This window comes from Chelonoidis abingdonii, chromosome 2, assembly GCF_003597395.2.
Source record: "Chelonoidis abingdonii isolate Lonesome George chromosome 2, CheloAbing_2.0, whole genome shotgun sequence".
Classification (NCBI taxonomy): domain Eukaryota; kingdom Metazoa; phylum Chordata; order Testudines; family Testudinidae; genus Chelonoidis; species Chelonoidis abingdonii.
Genome location: NC_133770.1, coordinates 280,198,203 through 280,222,818, shown reverse-complemented (window position 1 = coordinate 280,222,818; position 24,616 = coordinate 280,198,203). Strand labels below are relative to the sequence as shown.

The following is a 24,616-nucleotide window of genomic DNA, read 5'->3' as shown; positions in this document are numbered from 1 at the left end:
AATCAGGTCTTGCGTAACCCAGGGAGCGTCTGTATCTGAAATTTTCACTCCATGCATCTGAAGAAGTGGGGGTTTTACCCACAAAAGCTTATGCCCAAATAAATCTGTTAGTCTTTAAGGTGCCACCACACTCCTCATTGTTTTTGTGAATACAGACTAACACGGCTACCACTCTGATACTTAGAAAATGGGCAGTTTGCTACAATGGGAGCATTAGGGCGAAACACCCAGTGCTACCATCTGCTCCCGCACTCAGTCCCAAATCTCAGCAGATAGATTAGAAAGACTTCCCCCGATTCCTTAAAATGAAAATATTGTCCCCTCGGAAACTCCTGATACCCATTTTCCCCTCCCTCAAGTTGAAAGTGCATGACAGTGCATACCTAGTGCTAGGCATTTCAGACTGTTTACAAGCTTCTAGAATTCCCAGGCACTTCAGGACAGGGCCTTCTGGCTGTTTCCAAATGGACAGCCAGAACTTTTATAAGTGTACCTTGGTTTCAGAGTCTATTTGTTATACGTAAACACTTGCCAGAAAAACACCCCCTGGGCATGCTCAGTAATGTTCAGCTCCTTGCAAAAGGCAAGGGGAATGTCACATGTGATAACAGTGAGAGTCCATATGTGACTATTCTTAGCCCTGGAATGTATACAATGCCTCATTGCCTGGTGGTTCTTTCACAAAGCTCCAGAAAGCAGGGAAAGTGCCTTCAGAATAAACAAATCCAGAAATGACCTTCTATGAATCACTTACCAACAGAAAGAAACATCTTGAGGGTATTTAGTTTTTGCTCATGTACTAGCTATGGAAAATCTCAGCAGAGACTAAAGGACACCAAGTGAGTGAATGCAGTGAAGGACAACATAAGGTAAACATTTCTACCATGTGATTTCACTGCAGATTGAACAGTCAGATTGTCATGAAGATAGATAGCCATCTTATTATTCTGCCTGGTACATTGTTTAGTCGTGTGTCTGATTAATATAAAAACAACAACTAAGCAGAGTTAATAAATAACCATTTTTAATGCAGATTCCCAGTTTCTAGAGTTTAGTTTGTCCTGTTGCAGAGAGTTTAGCTCTGTCAGATTTACATTCTTCAGTAATGACTAACTCTAAGGGAAAGAGGCATAAGTTACTAAACTGCGAATACTTTAAAAATAGCGCAGAAAAGGCTAAGCACATTTATTAGACGTGTTTAAAATGAACATACAATTTGCTCAGGGCTTTTCCCTTTAGCCCCAAGTCAGCAAGATAATGTCAGTGCTTATGCTGTGTGTCAGGCTCATAGAAGATGCAGACCTCACATCTGATACCTTTAAAAGACAAACAAACAGACGCTGAATGACTTCGTGGCTTGTGTACTCCCTTCCCACTGCACTTAACCAGTGTTCTTATTTCTGTGCGCAAACAGAGAGAGAATATTTAGAGTAACCATCAAAGTTCTGATGCCTGTCCCCTTTGGAGCTGGGCATTTAAATAAAAGCTGCTAAGAATTTGTCTTCCCTGCCAAGGTCAATATTCCTCTCTCACACATTTTGCTATGGAGGAAGAATCTGCAAAGGACCTTCTCTTCAAAGACCAGGACTTCTCCTCCGAACTATTGAGGCAGCTCAACGTTTTAAGGCAAAACGGGATGTTGACTGATGTTACTCTCTGCACTAGCGAGTTTGAAATCCCTTGCCACAGGAATGTGCTGGCTGCAAGCAGTCCTTACTTCAAGGCAATGTTCTGTAACAACTTTAAAGAGAGTTGCCAGGCAAAAGTCGACTTGAAAGGCATTGACTCCAATATTTTGTATCAGATTGTCCTTTATGTTTACACAGGAGAGATTCTTATAACACCCGAGAACGTCTTGTACTTAATGGAGGCCACTTCCATGTTACAGTACATTAAATTGTTCCAGGCCTGCTCCTTGTACCTCCAGGACCAGCTGACTCCTGAGAATTGCCTGAGCATGATAAGGCTCTCTGAAATCTTGAACTGCCAGAATCTCAATAAGAAAGCCAAGGAGATGGCTCTGAAATACTTTCCTGAAGTAGCCTCTTCTGAAGACCTGAAGGAGCTTTGTGCACTAGAGTTGATCAATTACCTTGGGGATGATGAGCTCTGTGGTGAGGAGGAACAAGTGTTTGAGACACTCATGGTCTGGATCCGGCATGATCTCCAGGCGCGACAGGGCTATATCCAAGATTTATTCAAAAAGGTCCGGCTTCAATACGTTCACCCAACCTTCCTTTTTCACTTCATTGCCAATGACTCCCTCATTCAGTCTTCACCCACTTGTAGAAGCATCCTGGAATCAGCCAGGAGACAGATGTTTTCATTACACAGCACCAGCACTCTTGACATCAAACCCATGTGGCACGTTCCCCGCAGATATTCGTACCAAGAGTTCCTCATAATCATTGGTGGCAGGAAGGACAACCAGACAACAACTAGGGATGTCCTGCTATACGATGAGAAGACCAACCAGTGGCTGAGCCTCGCCAAGCATCCTATGCGCCTTTACAAAGCCTCTGCAGTGAGCTTGCATAGCAATATCTACGTGCTAGGAGGGATGCCTGTTAGCTGTGAGAAAAGTCCGGTCAGTGATAATGTTTATATTTTCTCCCTCAAGCTAAATCAGTGGAGGTTAGTTGAACCCATGCTGGTTCCACGCTATTCTCACAGGAGCATAGCCTATAAGAACTACATTTTCTCAATTGGAGGAATTGGAGAGAACCAGGAAATTCTGAATTCCATGGAGAGGTATGACAGCATTTATAATGTCTGGGAGAACATGGCAAACATGCCCGTTGCTGTCCTTCACCCTGCTGTTGCAGCTAAAGACCAAAGAATTTATATCTTTGGAGGGGAAGACATTATGCAAAATCCTGTCCGTCTAATACAGGTAATTGTCACTCCTGCTCATCTTATGTGCATTTCCTTCAGGGTATTCAGTACTGACACCCAAGCCCAGTTGGTGAAATCAAAGCCCAATATAGAACTGAATTTGCAATGAGTCTTATGCAGTAGAAGGCAAGATACGCATGCTAAGTTGGAAATGCTCATTCAGGGATGTCCAGGATGTAGGAAATTATGTTTAAATACTTTTATATTTCCACAAGAAGCCTTTATTATTGTTAAGGCCCAAACCCTGAGGCCATTCTGAAGTTTTACTCAGTTCTCTCTCAAGCAGATTCCCATTGGTTTCAATGAGAGTTTCCCCGTTTGGGTAAAACTGAGTAAAGATCTGAGGGTCGGTTCTATGTGATTTTAGTGCTTGTGAAAGGTGTAATATTGACAGTCTTGTAAACTGATGCTCACTCAGGTCCTGTCTCCAGGAACTTAACCACATGGCTAACTTTATATGTGAGTATTCCCACTGAAGGCAGTGCTCACTATTAGGCAGATGCTTAAGTTCCTGGCTGAATCTGGGTCTCAGTCTTTTGTGTCTCCTCAGACAGTATCAGCAAAGATACCAGTTGTGATGGTGGTTACTGTGATATGGATTCTAGATAGGATTAGAAATGCCATTTCATCTCACACAAGCCAGTGGTTCCCAATGGCCATGCACTCTCTACTGAGGGTTTGTCGGTTTCCAGTTGGTCACTTGACACTGGCTCTCCACCTTCCTGCCAGATGTAAAACTGTTCCAAAAGGAGGCAAAAATACATTAAATACTTTCATATTTAATGTGTTAGTCATGCGTTAATATTGCTTTTCCTGGCAAGGGTAACCAACTGGTCAGTGTTTTTTTGTGTCCCCCCGATGTGACCAGTCCACAGAGAATAGGAGTCTGTTACAGCTTTCAGAGAGAACTTAGCTGTTTAGCTCAAGCTGTAAAGACTTATGCTTTTAATTCTGCAGGTCCTTGGTTCAACCCATAGTGTCAATGAAGGTGGTAGAGGTTGCCTAGTGAGGGCTTGTTCAAGGTTTAAACCATCATGGACCTCAGATGCTCAGAGGATGAGATTCCTCTACTCAGGGGAAGCATGTATCCCAGCTATGTGTCCCTCTCAGATCCTCTGTGGGTCAGGCACGGAGTCTGTTACAGCTCTAAGCTACAGATCCTGTTTTTTTAATGCTGGAAGTCCCTGGTTCAATCGCTGTTGACCAAGATGGCGATATCACATAATCAACTCTGTACTTCCCACAGGGATGTAATTCAGTTATCAGTGGAAGTTAGGTGCAGAGATGCAGGTGGGGAGATGTCCCCTAGACAATCACTTAGTAGATGTGGTTGACACGTTTGACACTTCAAACTAACAACAAGAGCCACATTTGAACTATTGACACGGAGATGAATGAGACATGTTGGATGAAGGTTCACTTACTGAGCAGATGGGTCTAACAAATATTTATTAAGGCAAAACTCAGTGAATTGTGATCAATTACTCACAAGTGGGAAGCTTATCTGAATGATCTCATCACAGTCGCCTCCAACACTGGACAATACAATTTCAACCTCCCTTTGTTAAACAAATTTATTTATAACTTTTGTTATATTTTCTTATACTTATGTATTAGTTTCTCATTTTCATGTTAACTCTCCTTCCCTATCAGTACAGATTCAAACTGTTAGTTCAAACCAGTTTGTTCAAACCAGTTTGTTCTAGTTTTTTGGTTACTTTAGTTTTTCCTTGTTTTTACCAGCATGAATACTCTATGGTTTCTTATACATACACAGTTCTACTTATGCTTATGCTGTTACGTGTTATCAGAACAGACTCTTAAAATGCACAGCAGGCTTTTCTCAGGCCAAAATTTGCCTTCGCTCCCAACAGGTCAAGGTTTCATTATCAATTCTCTGTGCTAACCTGGCCCACTCCAATCAGCAACACGAATACAACGGCTGGGTCAATTGGGTGGCTGTCATCAGAACTATGTAAAATTAGGACTCTTTTTTTCAGAGGGGACAGATTAGCAAATATTTTGTGGGGAAATTTTCTCCATTTTTCAACAACCCAATGCAATAGGTAGTTTTTGCGCCTGTTAATGAACCAACAAACAAGCAAGTAGCTATTTCTGTAGGTGTGATTGTCTGCTGAAATGCTGTGCACTTTACAGTGTGTATCTTTATGTACTTTTCAGGTTTACCACATATCCAGGAACATGTGGTTTAGAATGGAGACCAGAATGGTGAAGAATGTTTGTGCACCAGCAGTGGTGATTGGAGACCGGATTATCATTGTTGGAGGTAAGCAGTCCTGGTCATTCATGTCATCTGCATAAGACTAACTCCCACAGAATTTAACATACTTACTTATCAACGGTTTCTTTACATCTTTAATACATTCTGAGGCACCTAACTTGTTGAAGCAATTTCTTTTATGTGATGGGATAGTAAAATAAGGCAATGTTGTCACGTACCTTTGCAGCCCACACAGGATGAAAGTGGACAAACAGTACCCCTACTTCCCATGTGCCGGATACCACACCATTGGTCACAGCAGGGTTGCAGGCTGCTACCATCTCCCCTCCCAGATGGGAGGTCAGCAGGCAGAGAGAGGTAGCTAATGACCAGAGCCTGAACACTATCCCCCCACCCAAGAGAGAAAGCCAGCCTGTGGGGGAAGTAATCTACATCTGGTAAAGCAGATTAATTCTCTTCTAGAGTAAGGAGGGAACCAGCACAGGAACTGGATATGAAAGCGTCACAGTTCCTTCCCAGTTTTGGCCCTGAGGTGATGCAGCTGTGTGCTACTTCTCAGGGGGAAGTGACAATTTAGCTCCATTGTGTTTTTCAGAAACAAACTGATTTTGCCACACTTGCTATTGTTGAGTAGCAGCACTGCACTACACTCCATGGGTTTCAGTGGGACTGCTTGTGGAGCAGCATGCTACTCATGTGTACAGTAAGGGCTTGTCTACATGGGAACAGCCAAGAAAATCCGATTTAACTAACTGTGTTAATTTAAAGTGGTTTAGTTAAACTGCATTAAAACGCTGCATGAACATCCTCATTCAGAATTAAAGTGGCCTTGATTCAGGTTAGCTTAATTTACTGTAAACTAAACCAAATTAAGGCCAATTTAATTTTGAATGAGGGTATTTACCAGGGTTTAATGCATATTAATTAATTCACTTTAAATTAACACATTTAGTTAATTCAGATTAACATTCCAGGATCTCCCCTGTAGGCAAGCTCTGTGACTATTTTGCCAGTCGAGGAATACCAGTATACTAGTGCTCCTGCTATGGCACAGCTAGACTAGCCAAATTGCACTCTGTACCAATAAAGTAAAACCAGCCACTATGAGCGAAATAAGATATAGCTGTACAAATGCAATTTTGCCAGCAGAAGTGCATCTATTCTAAGAGCTTCTGCCAGTTTAGCTACACCAGTCACAAATCCCAACCCTCGCCCACACAGAGAAGATTAAGGGGTGACTTTATCATCACAGTTTATAAGTACATTCCCGGGGAACAAATATTTGATAATAGGCTCTTCAATTTGGCAGAGAAACATTATAACACAATCCAACGAATGGAAGTTGAAGCTCGACCAGTTCAGACGGGGAATAAGGTGCACAGTGAGAATAATTAACCATTGGAACAATATACCAATGATGGATTCTCCATCACTGACTATTTTAAAATCAAGAGTGGATGCTTTTCTAAAAGGTCTGCTCTAGGAATTATTTTGAGGACATTCTAGGGCCTGTGTTATATAGATCAGACTAGATAAACACACTTGGTCCTTTCTGACCTATGGAATCTATGAATAGCTATGCCAGCAGAAGTTTGTAGGGTAAGCATGGCCTAACTGACTTACTCAAGATCAAACAGGAAGTGTGGCATGGAGCAGGAATTTGAACCAAGGACTCCCAAGTCCCGTATTGGCACCCTAACCACTAGACCGGCCTTCCCTTTCTTGAAGCTATTGGACTATTCACAAATAAAGCTACTACTCAAAGGAGGGGAAGACTCCTGAGCCTGACTAAACCCTTCAAGATTAGGTCCCAAGGATAGCAGGGGAAGCAAAGTATTCTGATATCAGACCACAGCAAAGAAGTAGGTATAAAGGATTTTCAACTCTTACCTTCAAATGTATTTATCTGATGCGCTTGCGTGGACCCAAGTATTCTGCTGATGAGCTTAAGGCCTAAACTGTGTTTAAAAATTATTTATTTAACAAAAACCACAAAAATCCAAGTTAATGTTAAACATATTTCATTCTCCTTTAAAGCAGAGAGATTTACGGCAGATAAGTTGTCATTTACCAACAATGATGCCAAATGATTGGCCAAATTTTTCTGATTTAGCAACAGCTGAAATTACAAAACAAAATACTGTTTTTTTAAAAAAAACAGCATTCACCACATTTCAAGATTTCCTTGCAAAACAACTCAGAATGAAAGAAGGGAGAATATGCTGGCTGAACAACAAGAGTTTTGGGGCTTGTCTACATGGCATGTTACTCCTCACTAGAGGCATATAAATGTTAACACACACTAGCATGTTGTGCACTAATTGGTCTGTGCGGAACCTGCTGGCATCCACTAAAAATCCCCTGCTGCATGTTTCTATAGTGCTGTTTGAAACAGTATTTCATTAACATGCACTAGAGAAGAGAACTTTTCATATGTGCCAGCAAGGCCCACACAGCCCTGGCAGTGTGCAACATGTTATGGCACACTAAAATTTACATCTCTTTAGCATAGACCAGTGCACCTCATGGACAAGCCCCATTTTTAGTTAGAAGCCTACATTTTTCCCTTGCCCACCACTTTTAACTTCTCTTTGCAGTATCTACTAGTGGGCCCTGGATCAGGCTTTGAGACAGAATTAGTGGTAGGCTTCAGGTTCTGATCTGATAGGGTGAGGGATGGCTCCAGGCACCAGCGCAGCAAGTGCATGCCTGGGGCGGCAAGCCAGGGGTGTGGGCTGCCGGACACTGTGAGGGCGGCAGTTAGGCAGCTTTCAGCAATGTTTCTGTGGGAGGTCTGCCGGTCCCGTGGCTTCAGCAGCAATTCGGTGGCAGGGACACCGAAGGCATGGGACCGGCAGATCACTTGCAGAACTGCCACTGAATCTGCATGACTGCGGACCTCCCGCAGAAATGCCTCTGAAGGCTGCCTGACTTGGGGCGGCAAAAAACAAAGAGCGACCCCTGGATAGGGCCAAAAGCTCATGAGACCAGCTCCAGATACCTGGAAACTTGAGATAAGCTGCTCTCACAAAATCTGGTCACACTGATCTGGAACTGGAAAACAGATTTCTTGTAGTGCTAGATCCGACCCAAAACCGAAGCTGCTAGAGGTGCGGTCAAATCGAGGGATCTGAGTTGGAAAACAACCCTACACCACCCCTCAAAATTCCAAAGTGCTCATACCTGAGCTGCTGTTTTGGGGCTAACACTAAAGGCAATTAGACAAAGCTGTCAGATAAAGATTGTAGGACTTTTCATCACTTCAGAAGAGAAACAATAAGGAGAGATTCCATGTGAACATGCACCTTTGGGGCCAGATTCTACCCCTTAAGATGCCGACATAGGTGGCTTGCATTGATTGAGCTTAAGTTCTGACTTAAATTAAGGGGATCCCTTTCACATATGAAACAGAGAACAGAACTAGGCCCTTTAAGGGAATTCGCAATACTTGACTCAATAGCCAGTCCTTGAATGTTCCCAGGCATGAGGAAGCCTGAGATAATGATGCTCAAATGCCAGTAGAGGACTGTAAATAGAGGTCACAATGGGTAAGCCGGGGAGAAAACTGGGAAGAGGAATAAAACTCAGTGCTCTATCATGTGATGCTGCACATGCAGTATTTAGCTTCTTTTATAATTCAGGCCAAGGATTTTTTTTTCTTTCCAAAGCCAGCTGCCATGTTAGTGATAAACTAATTACTGTCCATGAAAAAAAAAAAAAAACCAACCCCTCATCCTCTCTGATTGAAAGGGACTGGGAAGCTGTAGGTCCCCTCGGAACTCATCTACCCACAGTCTGGAAGTTATACTGACAAGGTGTTCCAGAGACATTGGCCAGCAGGCGGATCCCCCAACACTACAGCTTTAAGGGAACTGCATCGCCAGAAAGGTGGACATAGGCTGGAGAGGGAGCATCCCTGGCAGAACAGATACCTGGGCTCCAGCAGATTCCCTGAGATCTATACAGGCTAAAGGGACCCACAAATTTAGGGAGCTGGCCACCTTGTTCTGGTGCCTCTTCTGGGAAGGCAAACCTCTCCCCCTCCTCACTCGAGGCAATGATCTGCTGGGAAGTCCACAAGTGAAAAGTTATGGCGTTTCCACTCCTGTATGAATGAATAATTAATACAGAGCACAGCAGAACAGCGATACATGGCCTTATTTTGCCATTGATGCCAATGGGACTCGTCTGTATATTTCTGAGACCAGCACTGGGGCCAAAGTTCATATATTCAGCTAGCAGAAATACACTGGGGTTTGCAAAACAGAGTCAGAAAACTGGAAGCACAAACTGTGCTTGACAGAGCTACAGTCTGATCTGGTACAGCTAATCCTACATTCTATCTGCATATATCAGGAGTTTTATAGCATTCCCAAGGGATCAGATACTACGGTGAAAGAAGAACTTGGCTAGCTAGACATACATCACGACTGTGATATATTAGCACTTCCCAGGTAAATTAGATGTGCCTAGCGAGGCCCATAGTCCTGCAAAATTAACAAACCGTATAATTACAAGATTGAAAAGGGTCTGAAGACTAGCAGAAAATATGTTGTTATCCCTTCTGTTGGATTTAGACTTTAACTACCATTCATCTCTTCCATTCCCTGATTTGCGTCTAGGGTACACCCGGAGAATAATCGCCTACGATACTCAGGCCAACAAGTTTGTTAAGTGTGCAGACATGAAGGACAGACGGATGCATCATGGAGCTGCTGTGGTCAAAAACAAGCTATATGTTACCGGAGGGCGCTGTCTGACTGCAGACAATACAATCCAAGACTCTGATTCATTGGACTGCTATGATCCTGAGACTGACACATGGACTTCGAAGGGGAAACTGCCACACAAACTCTTTGACCATGGATGTCTTGCTCTTCAGTGCGTTCCCTATTCCAACCTCCTGTAAAGGAATCTTGTGTTACTCTGGCCCAAAGGGCTCAAATTGCTGGGTATGCTGCATATGGAAAGTTCTAGCAACTGTCCCAATCATCTGCCAGTGAAGCAACCAAAGGAGACAATCATCTCCAGGGTGCTGTGTGCAAAAGGCCATGAATTCTCAGATCTATATGTACATACTGCAGCAAAATAAGTTGTAATTTGCTGTAAAATCCCAGAGTACATACTGTATTGCCAACAGCCCCACCCTGAGCTCCCTACTCAGATTTTACTCAAGCAATTGGGGTAAAAACTGGGCAAGAGCCTCAGGATTTCACAGAGTGTAACGTGTTTTGGAAGACAGATAGAAATGCTGAAGTCTCAGGGGAACATGTCACAACAAAGTTGCTAACGTATTTATTACACTGCCCTCTACTTGAAAGAAACAGGACCCTTCTACTGGGTGTCATAGCCCGGATACTAACAGAATTTCTCCTTTAGTTCACGTGGGAATAGGAGGATCTGAGTTCTATCCCCCCCGCACTCACCACGAAGTTTTGAGTAGCCATGTGATGCTACATATCCATGGATTTGCTCCAATACTCATCTAGTAACAGGGAAAACCTTTCTGCCATCAGTTAATGCTACAACAATGGCTTTGAAAAATGAACAGGTTAGATAGGAAGATAGGGAAGAAATAACTACATTTAATGTTCCACATCACAAATGAGAGAGGAACAAAACCCCAGTCCTCAACTCTGAACCCTTTCAAATGTTGGTGAGATGGAGATTTGAAACTCCAGAGCTGACCACTGTCCTGGTGACTGGAAGAAAGTGGGTCAAGATCTCTAAGAATTTTCTCTTTTATCTTCTCCTTTAAGGAACAAGAGAGGGTTGCCAAACATCCAGGAATGGCCTGGAGTTTCCCAGAATTGGCATTGGTCTTCAGGTGACTATTGAAAGCAATCCAGGAGATTTTAATAATATATTTTAAGAAAATGACATTATGTCATGTTGGGGGGAAATATCTCCTGGAATAGCTTCAGTCAGAGTTGGCAACCCTAAAAAAGAGGAAGGAAATGAAGAGAGGGGCACAAAAAGGCCAAAAGTTGTCTACTTGTTTCTTCTTTTTGGAGAGGAGAAGAGAAAGCTTCCAGTCCTCTCTCTATATCAGGGATTACAATGAAGTCAGACATAGAGGTTGGCTAGGAAGCTGCTAAACCACGGGAACTCCTGTACAGCTGGAAAACCTATGGTAACACATGCAGGACAATGGATCCAGAAGAGAAGATATATTTGCAGGGAGCGAGGAATAAACTGCTACTCTCTTCCCCTCGCAAAAACTAAAACAAAAACTACCAGCTGATAGTGAAGGTATCCCGGACTGTCAGACCAGTAACCACAGACTGTTGAGACAGTGAGGGGTTTTCATGGCAGCTGGTGATCAGCATCTAGGGAAAGGATGTCCGAAAAGTAATACTGTTCTCATTGTAACAAAGCCTTTACAGGAGTGCAGATGAGTATGAGGAACTGATGAGCTAATGGAAAGTAGTTGAATCAGAGGGGGAATTACATTTCAAGTGTCTAGTTTTAATGCTGCAACAGAAAATTGTTCCCTATAAAGCAAATTGTGATGTGATTTTGCTACTTGTGGTTTTTGCCAGCTCTTTCCTTCTGGGAATCTGAGGAAACCTACAAAAGAGGATGGGCTTGAACACAGGCTCCACCCTTCAGCTTCTAAACTTTCTACCAAGGGGCTGCCAAGTCTGCATTTTCCCATGGAATTGGGCTACTTGTGAATACCAGTTACAGTATTTTTTGAGCAGTCAGAGGTTGTGGAATGTCCCAAAATACCGCAACCCACAACTACTCAAAAAATACCACAACTGGCATTCACAACACAAGCAGCCCATGTGCCCCCCTGCAAATGCCACATGCAGGGTAGAGGCAGATCGGGTCCTCCCTTCATGTTCTGGATGCTGAACTCTCTCCACACCCCAGTTAGTCCCTCCTCTTCATCTGCAGCTGATGGATCCCACCTGCCCTGGCCTGGCCTGCCAGGTAAGCAGAGATGCCAAGTGACTCTCAGCCACCCACCTGCCCCGATGCAGGGCCTCAGAGCCTGGCCAAGAGGGGTAACAAGGTCAGACCCTGTCTCCCTGCCCTAGGAAAGGAGAAAGGCCCGTAGGGAGGCTGACTGACAGGCTGGCACTGCATCTCAGGCCTGTGCCACTCACCCTGCCACCATGACAGAGTGCAACACTGCCCCCAAACTTGAGCGTGAGACCACAGGTACCTTTTCCAGCACCTCCCATATACCCGTACCAGTACACACACACACACAGCCTGCATCTCCCAAATACCCCTCCTAGTACACCTTCCAGCACCTCCAGATACCCCCTACAGTACCCGCCCATATACCCCTCCCAGTTCAGACACACCCATCCAGCATCCCTCAACTATCCCTCCCAGTACACCCTCCAGCACCCCCATATACCTCTCCCAGTACGCACACATCAATCCCTCACACACCCCAAATACTCCCTCCTAGTACACACATACACCCCTCCAGCACTTCAAATACCCCTCCACCACCACCCCAATACTCCCTCCCAGTATACATACACCTCTCCAGCACCCCCCAGTATTTCCTCCCAGTACACATGCACCCCTCCAAATACCCCCTCCAGCACTCCCCAGATGGCCCACCAATACACACGTCCCTCTAGTAACACCCCAAATACTCTCTCCCAGTACACATGCACCCCTGCAGCACCCCCAATACTTCCTCCAAGTACACATACCCCTCCAGCATCCCACAAACACCCCTCCCAGTACACACACACCCTCCAGCAACCCCAAATGCCACCCCCCGAGTACACACACACACACACACACACACACACCTACAGCGTCCCTCCCAACACTCCCTCCAGCACTCCCCAAATACCCACTCCCATGACATACACACCCTTCCAGCACCTACCAGCATTGGGGGGTTGATTTTGAATTTGATTGTCATCTCATAGCTTTGTTGCTGATGTGGACGAACCCCTGCTGGGGCTTGTAGCTTTTTTTAAAAATCAAATCTGTACTAGGTAACTAATGAAAGCTTTTGTTTGTTATTTGATGTATAGACTAACGTATTAATAAAAAAAATAACTTTCTTTCAATAAAATGTATTGGGTTCCTTTTGGGCTTTTTAAGTGATTTGGGGCTATTAATGGAGTAAAAATCTGGCAACCCTTTTCTCTACTGTTTTACAACATGTGCAATTGTCAACATCTGTGTAAAGTAGGCGCCAAACATGGGACTTGCCAAACCAGATCAGACCAGAGATCCATCTAGTTCAGCATCTGGTCTCCTACAACAGCCAGTACCAGACACTTCTAAAGGCAAAAGAATCCCTGTACTGAACAATTATGGAATAATCCTCCTAGCCCACAAATAACTAGTTTATGCTTTGAAGCATGAGGATTTTCTTGAACCTACATAAAGTAGCTGTCAATGACCTCATAATCCATATAAGGGTCTGGCTTCGCCTGGCCCATATGCAGAGGGCAGGGGCAGAACACATCAGGCTTAGCCCTGTAGTCTACTGAGTGCAGTGAAGCACTCAGTGGACTTCAGGGCCTGCTTTCTCCAGGGTGCACGGTGAACCCTCTTTCTCCCCTGTACCACTAAGTGAGGACAGTGACAACCTAGCCCTTACTGACTGTGGGCCTGCCCTTGTAGTTCTTCTGCACACACACTCCAAATCTGCTGCCTATCACACAAGGAATGCAGGACTGGGCCCTATGTAGGAGCAAAAACAGACACACAACATTTCAACATTGGGCAATACTCCAGGTTCTCTGTTACATTAAGTCCTGTAGAGAGAGCATATGCTTTCTGTCTAACGTGGCTTTGAGCCCGTCCTGTATCTCACAGTATGGATGGTGATCGAGCACGAGAGATTTCAACCCAAAGGATACAAACTTTCAAAAAATGCCTAAAACGGCTTACAGAACCAGAACTTAAGCAGAGCAACCACCCTACTAATAAGGGCCTGATTGGGCAGGCCTTACCCCTGGCTGTCAATGGCAAACTTTCTTGAATAAGAACTGCAAGGCTGGTTTTACTGTCAGCGTTGTTATGGAGTCATTACCTCCATTTCTAAAGTGCCCATCACTGTAGCATTGGGACTCTCATACTAATACTCCTCACTTATGCCATGTTTTCCATCTGAGGATTTCAAAGTGCTTTACAAATATAAAGGAAGCATCAAAGCACTCTGTGGAGGTATTTCCTGATATCACTGAGACACAGAGGAGTTAAGAAGACCTTGTGATGGAGTAGGGAGCAGGAAGTATTAACCTGATCATGTTGCAGGGGAGTTTTACTAGTTTACTGTCTGCTGCTAACACGGGCCGTGCCTGTTTTTCCCTGGGGTACTGCACCAATACTAGATGGTGATGGGAAATAAGAGTGTGACTTCATTGAGGGCTAGATTCTTGATGGCCAGCACTTAAATGATGGTGGCTGCCCTTTGTAACGTGAGCCCAGGAGGTGGTTGGGGCCAAGTGACACCTTCTGCCCAGGAAAGATAAGATAATAATTGGAGATATACCAATCTCCTAGAAATGGAAGGGACCTTGAAAGGTTGTTGAGTCCAGTCCTCTGCCTTCACTAGCAGGACCAGTTTTTTGCCCTGATCCCTAAGTAGCCCCCTCAAGGATTGAACTTACAATTTTGGGTTTAGCAGGCCAATGCCTAAACCACTAAGCTATCCCTCCCCCTTAGGAAACTGGACAAAGGCTGAAAGAGGAGCCAAGGGTATGGCTGGGTGAGACAGCAGGAAGGGGTATCAGTTCAGAGCTGGCTAGGGAGAGGCCCAGAACCTGGATCTGGGCTCCGCTTCCACCAAGAGGTACCTGACTCAGGAGTCCTGTTTTCTGTACCTACAAGCTCTGTTTTAGACTGTGTTCCTGTCTTCTAATAAACCTCCTGTTTTACTGACTGGCTGAGAGTCACAGTGAATTGCAGGAAGTGGGGGGTGCAGGGCCTTGACTCCTTCACATTCCATGATAGACCTACATTTTCAAAGGCATCCATTAATTTTGAGCTTGATTTCCTGCTGTTCCCACTGATGTCAGCTGAAGTTGTGAGTGCTCAGCATTTCCAATGCTTCATTTTCAGGTGTCCCAAGTTGGGCACTGAATATGCAGGCACTCATCAGTCTTACCATTCTTACATTCTTACCAATTTAGGCTTCCATAACTTGCCCTGGATCACAGGGCAAGTCTGTGGCAGATCCAGAAAAAGAACTCAAATCTCCCAGTCCTATGTCTTAACCACATGACTACCTTTCCTCCCTACATATCAAGGGCCTGACTCAAAGACAGTCTCTCCATAGACTTTAACAATAAGCGTTGGATCAGGCCCCAGCTACTGACTACTTAGCATGGGTTGTCTCTAATCCTGCTGTTTATAACAGCAAATGTTTAGCATTTGAGTCATTTTATGGTAAGGGAAAAATTTCTGACAAAAAAAAAAAAAAAATCCCCAAAACTTTCTGTGTATCTCTGTCAAATGAAAAAGGAGAAAAAGTTTCCTCTTAAACTTCCTTCTGTTTTAGTCACTGCAAATTTAAAGCTATGTATTGCTGCATGGACAGTTTGTGTTATTAAGAGATTTTACTTTGATCTTAAAGGCCTTTGTAGGTTAAGCCTGTATTTTTTCATTGTAGCCATTAATCAGACAATATAATCAATTCCAAGGGTAGTGTTTTTCTTGTGTAGTAATGTGCTTATAAAAATAATGCATTTCCTGCTCCTTTTTGATTAAACACACCTGACAAATCAGGAAAGATATCAATGCATAAACTCTAAGTTCATCTTTTTGTCATCCACTTTTTTTCAAACTGCAATGAGTTCAGTGGAAGGGGATGTCTTCATTTAAGAACTAAACAATGTATTTTTTATTTTTTTTTAGAATAAATATGAACGGCACAGAGCAAACTCTAACTTAGCAATGGCATTGTTCCTTATCGCCTTTCTAGAGTCAACAGACTTTTTTATACACCAAAAACTTGAGCACTCATAAGCAAAAGTTGCATAGCTCTAGCCTCAGCTGGTATAAATCAGCATCACTCCATTGACTTTAGAGAGCTATGCCAAGTTGTGCCAGCTGAGGATGACAACTTGATTAGTGGAGTATTTGTAATGTATTCATCAGCTATTTTTCATTAGCAAATGAAGGGTACAAATGAAGCACAATTTATAATGAGAAATATTGGCTCAGATTCTGTGTAACACTGCATATATCCACTGAAGTCAACAGAAGGACTCAGAATTTATACCAGAGTAACTAAGAGTAGAACTGGCCCATTTTGTTTACTGAAGTTTCCAAACTGGAGCAAAATGATAGCAAAGAAAACAACTGCTATGTCACACTCTCAAACTCACACACACAGTTCATCTGTCACTTGCCTTCACAAGGATCTTTTCTATTCATGCTCCTTTGTCACTGTTGCAAGAATAGTCTTTTAGAAGAATAAGTCACTGGATGTCTCAGGGGATTAATAATGGGCTACTGAGTCTTTTAACCACCTGATCACCAGTTCAAATCCAAAGTAACTCAGCAGAGGCTGGAAATCATTACCATTAGGCTTGGAAATCAGCAAAAACACTCATGGAGCAAGGTGCTTGGGATGAGTGAGGGCAACAGAATCTGGTCCACACTGAAGTTTATTTATTTACAAGTAAGACATTCAAGCCTAAGGTAATAGTTTGTGCTACGTTTTAAGCCTCCCTAGTCTGATTGTCATTTACGCTATGCCCTTCTGTGATTTGGCAAAGTTCCTACCCCATGCTCTTAACACCCGACACAGGAGCAGCATCAAAAAACTCATCCCCTTCCTGGGTCTTGCCTAAATTGCCAACTTAAATGACAACACAGGAAGGTTTAGAACTTAACTTTCTCCTGAACTTGGTTTGTTTCTAGGGCTTCTCCCTGCGGGGTCTCTCTGTTCCTACCCCCTGGTCCTTTTCTCTGCACCATTTGCAGTCACTTACACATGTGCATAGTAGGTTTGTAATGCTGCCAATGAGAGCTCTCCACTCACCCTGACAATAGGGTTTAACTCACCTGACACAGGTGTCAGTGACTACACAAAGTACAAGGCTGTAGCTGGACAGTCAGCCCCTCAAACCTTCTTTAATTAAACTCCTAGGTTGGAGTGAGTATGATTCTCCTAGTCCGGTGAGTCAGCAGAAATAGTTCTACATCACCTCCCATGTTACAGGAGATGGCGCTGGGAGTGCTAAGTGGAAAGCATGCTCAGCTATGAGGAGCAGAACATACCATGCAGCTGATATATTACTGCAAGGCAAGACTTAGCAAGATGAGGGTTAAATGCAATGCATTTACAGTGCCTCATACAGAAACTTCAATATTAACCTCTATAATCAATATGGTGGACTAATCACTAATATACAGAGGGCTGTGGAGACAAAGTCCCTGGCCCAGAAGACATATAGCCTAAATTAGATAACTAACACAACAAGAAGTAAGGTGTCAGAAGGTTCTGGAAGACAACAGGTGACAGGGGATGGATCTCTTGATGATTACCTGTTCTGTTCATTCCCTCCAAAGAACCTCGGATTGGCCACTGCCAGAGACAGGATACTGGGCTGCATGGGCATTGGTCTGACCCAGTAGGGCCATTCTGATGCTCTTAAGAAAGAACTGGAAAACAAAGGGATAAGGAAAGAGACTCTAGGGAGAGCTGTATTATTACCATGAACTCATTCAGATAAGGTGTCCCACCGCATTAAATAGGCACTGGCCAGAATAAAAGCTGGGGAAATATATCTGCTTTGTGTTGTTATGACATATATATTTCCCCAAAAACAACATTAAAGAGTACCACAGGCTGACATGCTGCTTTGTTTATGTGTTCCTCTGATAGGGCTCTCAATCATGAGACAGTGTAAGCACCATGGAATGTGCTCCTTGTCAAGAAAATTCTGCCTTTATGGAGAGAAGAGCTGAGTAAACATGACCCAGGAAACAGGCCCAAATGATGCGTGGATAAGTAACTACTGACCTGCAGCTGAATTGTAGGGGAAGTCTGGTGCACTCCTCTGTGATGACATTGGGCCTCTGTGCAGACCTGTATGTACAATTCCGCTATGCGGGGGAGTGTGATGGATGTAGAGGAGCCACACACAGCATGGTGACCCCATTCTGCACGAGCTGCACAGCAGTATAAAGTGCCCCAGGTGGGCTACCGCTGTTTCATGCACCTTGGGTAATAACATGAGAGGACTCCATTTTTCTAAAACTAAACTGGTTCCTCAGTGGAAGAACTATTTTCAGAGGTGCTGCAACTGCCATGTGCACAGCCAACTTCCCCTGCTGACTCCTCTAAACTCTTCCCTGTTAGAATTTGTGCTCCTGCCTCCAGGTTCCATGCAACTGTGACCCCAGAGCTGCAGCTGCTTCTGTCCAATGGACCCACAACTGCTTCACTTGGAAGGAAAAATTCCTCCCTCTGCTGACTGCACATACTTCCCCTGTGCTCCTTCTATGGGAAAGCCATGCAGAATGTAAGCCCTAGTTCAAAGCATATTGGTCAATGGGAGTCTTTCTATTAAGACTTGTATTGACTTCAGTGGGCTTTAGACCAGGCCCTGAATAAGGATTAAACCAATGGGAACTACAGCCATTATCCTAAAATCCTGCAGCACTTGACAGAAAATAATATCCTTTAAGAGAAAAAAATGTAGGGGGTCAGGAGATTTTAGGCCCTCCATTAAGGTGCCATGTGTAGAGCCTACAATGGGTACCTTTTTATATATTAAAATTTGGAATAAATGAAATAAATTAAGTTTTTTCTAGTCCCAATAGGCACTGCAGGTTTTCTCAGGTGAAATATAGTGGTGTTCAGTGAAATAAGTGATGATTCTGCAAACAACACTTTTGCAGAGGGAAAAAAGTGGGGGATACATTTTGGGATCTTTGAATTTCTAGTACACAACCATGAAATGTCATAACAGTTCGGAGTGGCTGAAAGTCCTCTGCGTTTCCTTTTGATATGGGCCAGGCTAATTAAGAGATAAAAGTTACGTGTAGCTCCAACAGGCAATCCTGTCCTACACACAGACACCCCTATTTCTTAGAACCTCTCACTATGAAAACAAGGAGACAATGGACATGCCTATAACTATTCTTCCACACTGAGGTTTTGTTATTACAGTAGAACTTTGAATCAAGCAGGCACATTCTTCTCATGGTTTGTGCCTGGATCATACAAATACATGGAAGTTTATGTAAATTATAATCTTCTGGCAGAGTTGAATCAGGAGAAGAGACCATACACAGGTTTTAGTGAAGTTTTCCTGACAGCTGCAGATACATTGGCAAATAAGATACGAAGGCTTCTAGGTGTAGTAGGTTGTTGCATTTGCACACAAACAGTGATTCATTTAGCATGCAATCAGGGGCGAGGTGAATACCTGAAGATTTAGATCAGATTGGTGAATCAGCAGCATCTGGCCTAAGAGTTGCTTGTGAGGTTAAACCTATTTATAAACAAATGGAGGGTGATTTTCATGACTAAAGGGAGCGGATTATTTTTTCAAAAATTCTTTGGAATAAATCCTGAGAGCTCTATTCAGATAAACGTCCACTTACGCTAGCAGAAGTTTGCCCCAGTAAAGCACAGACTTAAAAATACCAAAGATCTAAGGGCTTGGACCTTTCCTTCCCTCCTTCCCTCATTTACTCCTAGGACCAAATTCTGCCCACCGATAAGCACAAGGAACTCCTGCTAAAACAGATTTTGGTCTCAGATACTTTGTTGTAATTCAGTTAACTTCACCAGGGTTACTCTGGATTAAGACCAGTGCAAATGAGATCACAGTCTGATCCACGGACTTTAATTGGGGTTTCAGCTGCATACGTGTGAGTAAAACATGGCCTCTCTTTTTAGTGGATTTTTTAATCTTCTTCAAATGTCTCTTGACTCTCCTTTTTCTTTGTTCCTCATTCTGACTTGTAATGACATTTAGGGTCAAAACCTCAGTTAGTGTAAATGGGTGTAGCTCTGCTGAATTCCACAGAGTTCTGCAGCATGCTCAGTGGAAGCAGTATGGTCTGGAACTCCTGAGTTCTAATCCAAGCTCTTGCAAAGACTTGCTGCCTGATCTTGGCTAAATCACTTTTCCTCTCTGTGTCTCGTTTCCTCATTTGAGAAAGAATCTGTTAAAATCTGTAAAATGTTAAGTACTACTGTAGTTACTATTGTCTTGCCAGGGACAGCCATGACAAAATTCCATTGCTGCTATTCATTAAAGACACTTGCTTAAAAGAACGTATTGTCTGCTCAGCAAGCAAAAGCATCCACTGAAATACAATGCAACCCTTTTAAATTAATACCTGATCAATACAAACATTTGAGACTGAATACCTTACAAAAGGTAAAATGCCATACAAATTTAACTTGGTTAAAACGGATTAGCTAGAATAATGCCTTTTCCATGCAGTGGCAGATTAGCCAATGGGACCCATGCCCAGGGACCCTGACCAATTGGGGTGGGGGGGCAGAAAAATGGGCATCTTGCCCCCAGAGACATCCACCATGGGGCAAGGAAGTCTGAAGCACTGGCGGAAGCCCCCACACCCTGATCTCACTCCCCAGCAAAAGCGTCAGATGCGGCAGGGAAAACCTGCACATCCCAACCCCAGCCCCTGGCAGAAGCACCAGGCAGGGTGACGTGAAGGAAGCCCCAGGGCCCAGACTCTGGCTGCAGTCCTGGGATTGGAGGAGCTCTCGCTCCCTGACTGGGCCTCAGGGCTGGAGGAGTTCTCACTCCCCACTGCAGCCCTGGGGCCCCGGCTAGGGGGACAGAGCTCCTCTGGTCTTGGGGCTGCTGTGTGGGAAGGGGGGCAGCAAGGAGCAAAGGGGGGTTGCAATGGGTGGACAGAATGGGGTGGAACAGGGGCAGAACAGTTTGGGGCTGTGAACAGGGCCACAGGTAGAAGGGACGGAATGGGGAAGGGACTGCAGGTGGAAGGTGTGTGGATGGGGCACCAACACTTGCTCTGGCTCAGGGCCCCATAAACCTTAACATGCCTCTGTTTCCATGTCCCAAATCAAAGTATTTCACAAAACAACAGAAGCTCTTTTAAAGAAATACCAGTTAAAAGAAAAGGTCTATTAAAAGAATACAGTTTAGGTGCAATTAGCTTATATATAGCTACATGCTTTTACTGTATTGTGTATCTAAACGATTCTTTCCATGTAAAAGTGAAATAAATTGATTATATGGTTATAACCCCTATATAAATAGAATGAAACCCATACATTTAAGAACACAAGCTGCATTCAGTGTTCCCAGATGGAATATGTGCACAAAGCATGCAGCATAAGTACTTTCATTTCAGCAACAGTTCCTCCATCTGATAGAATATTAAACAATCAACCAAAACAATACTATTCTATCATATGCTTGGATAAAAATGTACATGAGTTGTAACACGGATGTCACCATAATATTGATGTCACCATGAAACTTAGTTTTTTTAATTAAAACTAATGATGTCTATTTAGAACTCCATACATTCATTTTCTTTGTAAGTTAGCAGCTTCAGACCCTACAAAAACAGCACCCAGTATTTACATAACACATGTCAACACATATAAAAGCTGCAGGATTGGTCCTATCATTTGTTCACCACAAGTCAAGAAGCAAGCACATTTTTTTTTTGTGTTCGTTCCATTTTTTTGTGCCAGCTTTTCTGAGAACTCCTTCTCTCACCCTCTTCTTGGCATCTGGTTTATTTTAAAAGGACAAAAATGCATCAGTGTTTTTCTTGTTGTAATCAAGTTCTCCACTTACATTATTTATGGCAATCCATTCAATTCTTCTCCTCTTGGTAGCTTGAATTCCATATAGAATCTGGTAACTGCAGAGATCATGTAGGGTAGAGGTTTTGTCTTGTTTTGTTTTTGTTTTTAATTTATTCTGTCTGTATTATGATGAAAACTGCTTATGAACTGAGGATTGCAAGGATGTTTGGATAACTGCCACCAGTCCCTTAACGTTAAACTGATTCTTGGAACTGGCAGTACTTAACTACTTCATTCCAAAGCACTTGTATGTTGTAAAACTTCTTTAATCTTGTCTTCTAGGCCATTGCTTGGATCACCAGAGATACCACTTGCATTTTCTCTTTTTAGCTCTGCTAATCTTAAAGCCCATAGTTTAATGCACATTAATATCACCATTTGCCAGCCACCAAATTGCTCGGTAGAGTTGGTTATGAGCAGCACGTAACATACAGTATGTGGATCAAACCCTGAGGTCCTTACTCCAGACTTAGATCAAAATTTTCAAGAATGACTAGTGATTTCCAGGGCCCCAGCTTGAGGCAGCTTAAAGGGGCCTGATTGCAAGTTCCACTTTAAGGTGTTTCGAATGGAGTACGCTAAAACTGAGGTACCCCAAATCAACTAACTGCTATTGAAAATCTTGACCTATGGAAGTTATCAAGTGCAGCTGTCTCCTGGAATTAGAGAGCACCTCTAATTAAATACTGAAGGCCCTGGGTTTTCATTCATACTCAGGCAAACCCTCATGGACCCTAACCTGGGCTACATTTCAATGGGAGTTTGACTGCAAGGGAAACTTTAACTTCAGAATTTCAAGTATAGTATATTGTCTCTGAGTATTTTCTTCAATCTCAGCTAAATAACATTCATTAATATTTTAAGCTAATGTTTCTCTTCTCAGCTCTGTATGTTGTTTACATAAAATATTTCTGCAGGGCTTTAGAGTTTCCTTTACATTTATGTAAAATAGGCCAGTTGGTTACCTACTGCTGTTTAGCTGAAATGAACTGTGCTAGATCCAGGCTGGGTAAAAGGTTGCCAGAGTCAATAACAATTAATGGTAACTATGTAATCCACACTTTTTGGAAATAAACTGATCTGTCTATATTTATAGGGTCAGAGCAATACAGGCTGTGCCACATGTCCCCCGTGTGACTGTGCAAGTTTCTACAGAGCAGAAAACAAGAGGTCAAGCAGATGTACTTACAGAAATTCAAAGAGAGCGCAGGGGGCTGGAGGAGATTATGAAACCTAGCCAGATTTACAGCAACAGGTGGCTGAGTACTCAATCACACCCACAGAGGAATAACAAAGGCTGGGACTAACAGGGCTACTGCAGCTGAAAACATACTCCTGCAAGGAACCCGGTAAATTATTGGGTGTTTGGAGGCACCTTGGAAAGTAAGTTTGAGTGTCAGCACTGGGACCATTAGCCCACCACCTACATTGGCCTTTCAGGAAGCTTTAAGGAAGGATAGACAAATAGTTAGGACTTGGGAGATCTGGGTTCAATTCCTTTCTCTGCCACAGATTTTCTGTGTGACCTTGGTCAAGTCATTTAGTCTCTGTGCTTCAATTCCCACATCTGTAAAATGAAGTAATGGTACTCCACTACCTAACAGGGCTGTTGTCAGATTAATGTAAGGACCTGGAGACTAGAACCTGGGGTGGCACATTCCCACTGCGTCACTGGAAGGCCATGCAGAGGCACAACCAGACAGCAGAGTGGAGAGCAGGCACTGCAGAAAGTACCACCCAAGAGATCCAGAGTAACAGCAGCCCTCTGACTGGCCAAATGCCCCTACTTAACCTCAGGGATTACCCCAGCAAGTTATCTGGGCATCCACAGAGACTTTGGCCTGCTGCAGTGCCAGACTTTGCTTTGCCTCCTGATCTCTGGTCCCTGACTCTGACCCTGATTCCTGCCACTCAGTTCTAACCTCTGATTTCCGGTCTCTGACCCTGGCCTGACTCTTGTTTACAGGACCTGGCCTTGCGACTCCTCCAACTCCTGCCCAGCAACTCCTGTTCCCAGTGGGCAGATCTCAGGCAGGCTGTGGCCGCTAGGCCAGACCACCTGTGCCCCTGTCCCTTACAGTTTAAATACTTTAAAGATTATGATGGGCTCAGTTGCTACAGTGATAGGGCCATATAAGTGTAGTAGATGATGAGTTGAGTACCCTCAGCTCCACTGATATTAATGGAAGTGACAGTGCTTATCTCCTCTAAGCAAGCGCTCAGCACTTTGCAGACAGAGGCCCATCAAACCAACAATGGATAAGCCATTGTCTATTTTCCCATGTCACTGGATATCATCAGAAAAGGTATGAAGCTGCCAGATCTTTTCTGCAATAGGTAACGAGGCAGATAACACAGGGTGAGGCTTAAAGCACAAATTCCAAGGACCTTACATACACATCCCTTATCTGCCTGGTATAAATATAAGTGACTGTGTGCAGACAAGATAAGCAAGGCTAGATTTTAGGAAAAACAAAGCAAAAGCAAAATCAAAAACAAAGAGTCTTGAGCCAACCAATGGCCCTGAGTTAGCAGTCTTCAGCTTGAGAAGATCTTCAGGGAGCCCTCTATGAAAAGAGCTACCATGCCCTGTGTGTGCAGCAACCTCCACAGATGCACAGTGAGCTGTCCCAGATGACCCAGGTCTGGGCACAGTGAACCACGCCACACCTGAACCTGTTAAGCTGGCTCCAGAGCCATAGCGT

At 43.6% G+C, this 24,616-nt stretch overlaps 1 protein-coding gene across 2 annotated transcripts; it reads left to right on the top strand.

Annotated features, from left to right (window-relative positions):
• Positions 1-678: 678 nt before the first annotated feature.
• KLHL38 (kelch like family member 38) lies at positions 679-10,892 on the top strand. 2 transcript variants are annotated; one of them, XM_032803515.2, is made up of 4 exons: positions 679-869; positions 1,827-2,893; positions 5,077-5,182; positions 9,760-10,892. In XM_032803515.2, exons 2-4 carry the CDS (start codon positions 1,865-1,867, stop codon positions 10,044-10,046), a joined length of 1,422 nt encoding a protein of 473 aa, XP_032659406.1. In that variant the 5' UTR covers positions 679-869; positions 1,827-1,864; the 3' UTR covers positions 10,047-10,892. The 2 variants fall into 2 exon arrangements, with proteins under 2 accessions (XP_032659406.1, XP_032659405.1); XM_032803514.2 differs by having other exon boundaries at positions 1,515-2,893.
• Positions 10,893-24,616: the final 13,724 nt, after the last annotated feature.

Excerpts from the sequence above, each read along its gene's own strand:
- KLHL38 (XM_032803514.2), top strand. The coding sequence starts at position 1,544 with ATGGAGGAAGAATCTGCAAAGGACCTTCTCTTCAAAGACCAGGACTTC. Across the intron at positions 2,894-5,076 it reads ATCCTGTCCGTCTAATACAG|GTTTACCACATATCCAGGAA; the intron begins GTAATTGTCACT and ends TGTACTTTTCAG. Across the intron at positions 5,183-9,759 it reads CCGGATTATCATTGTTGGAG|GGTACACCCGGAGAATAATC; the intron begins GTAAGCAGTCCT and ends ATTTGCGTCTAG.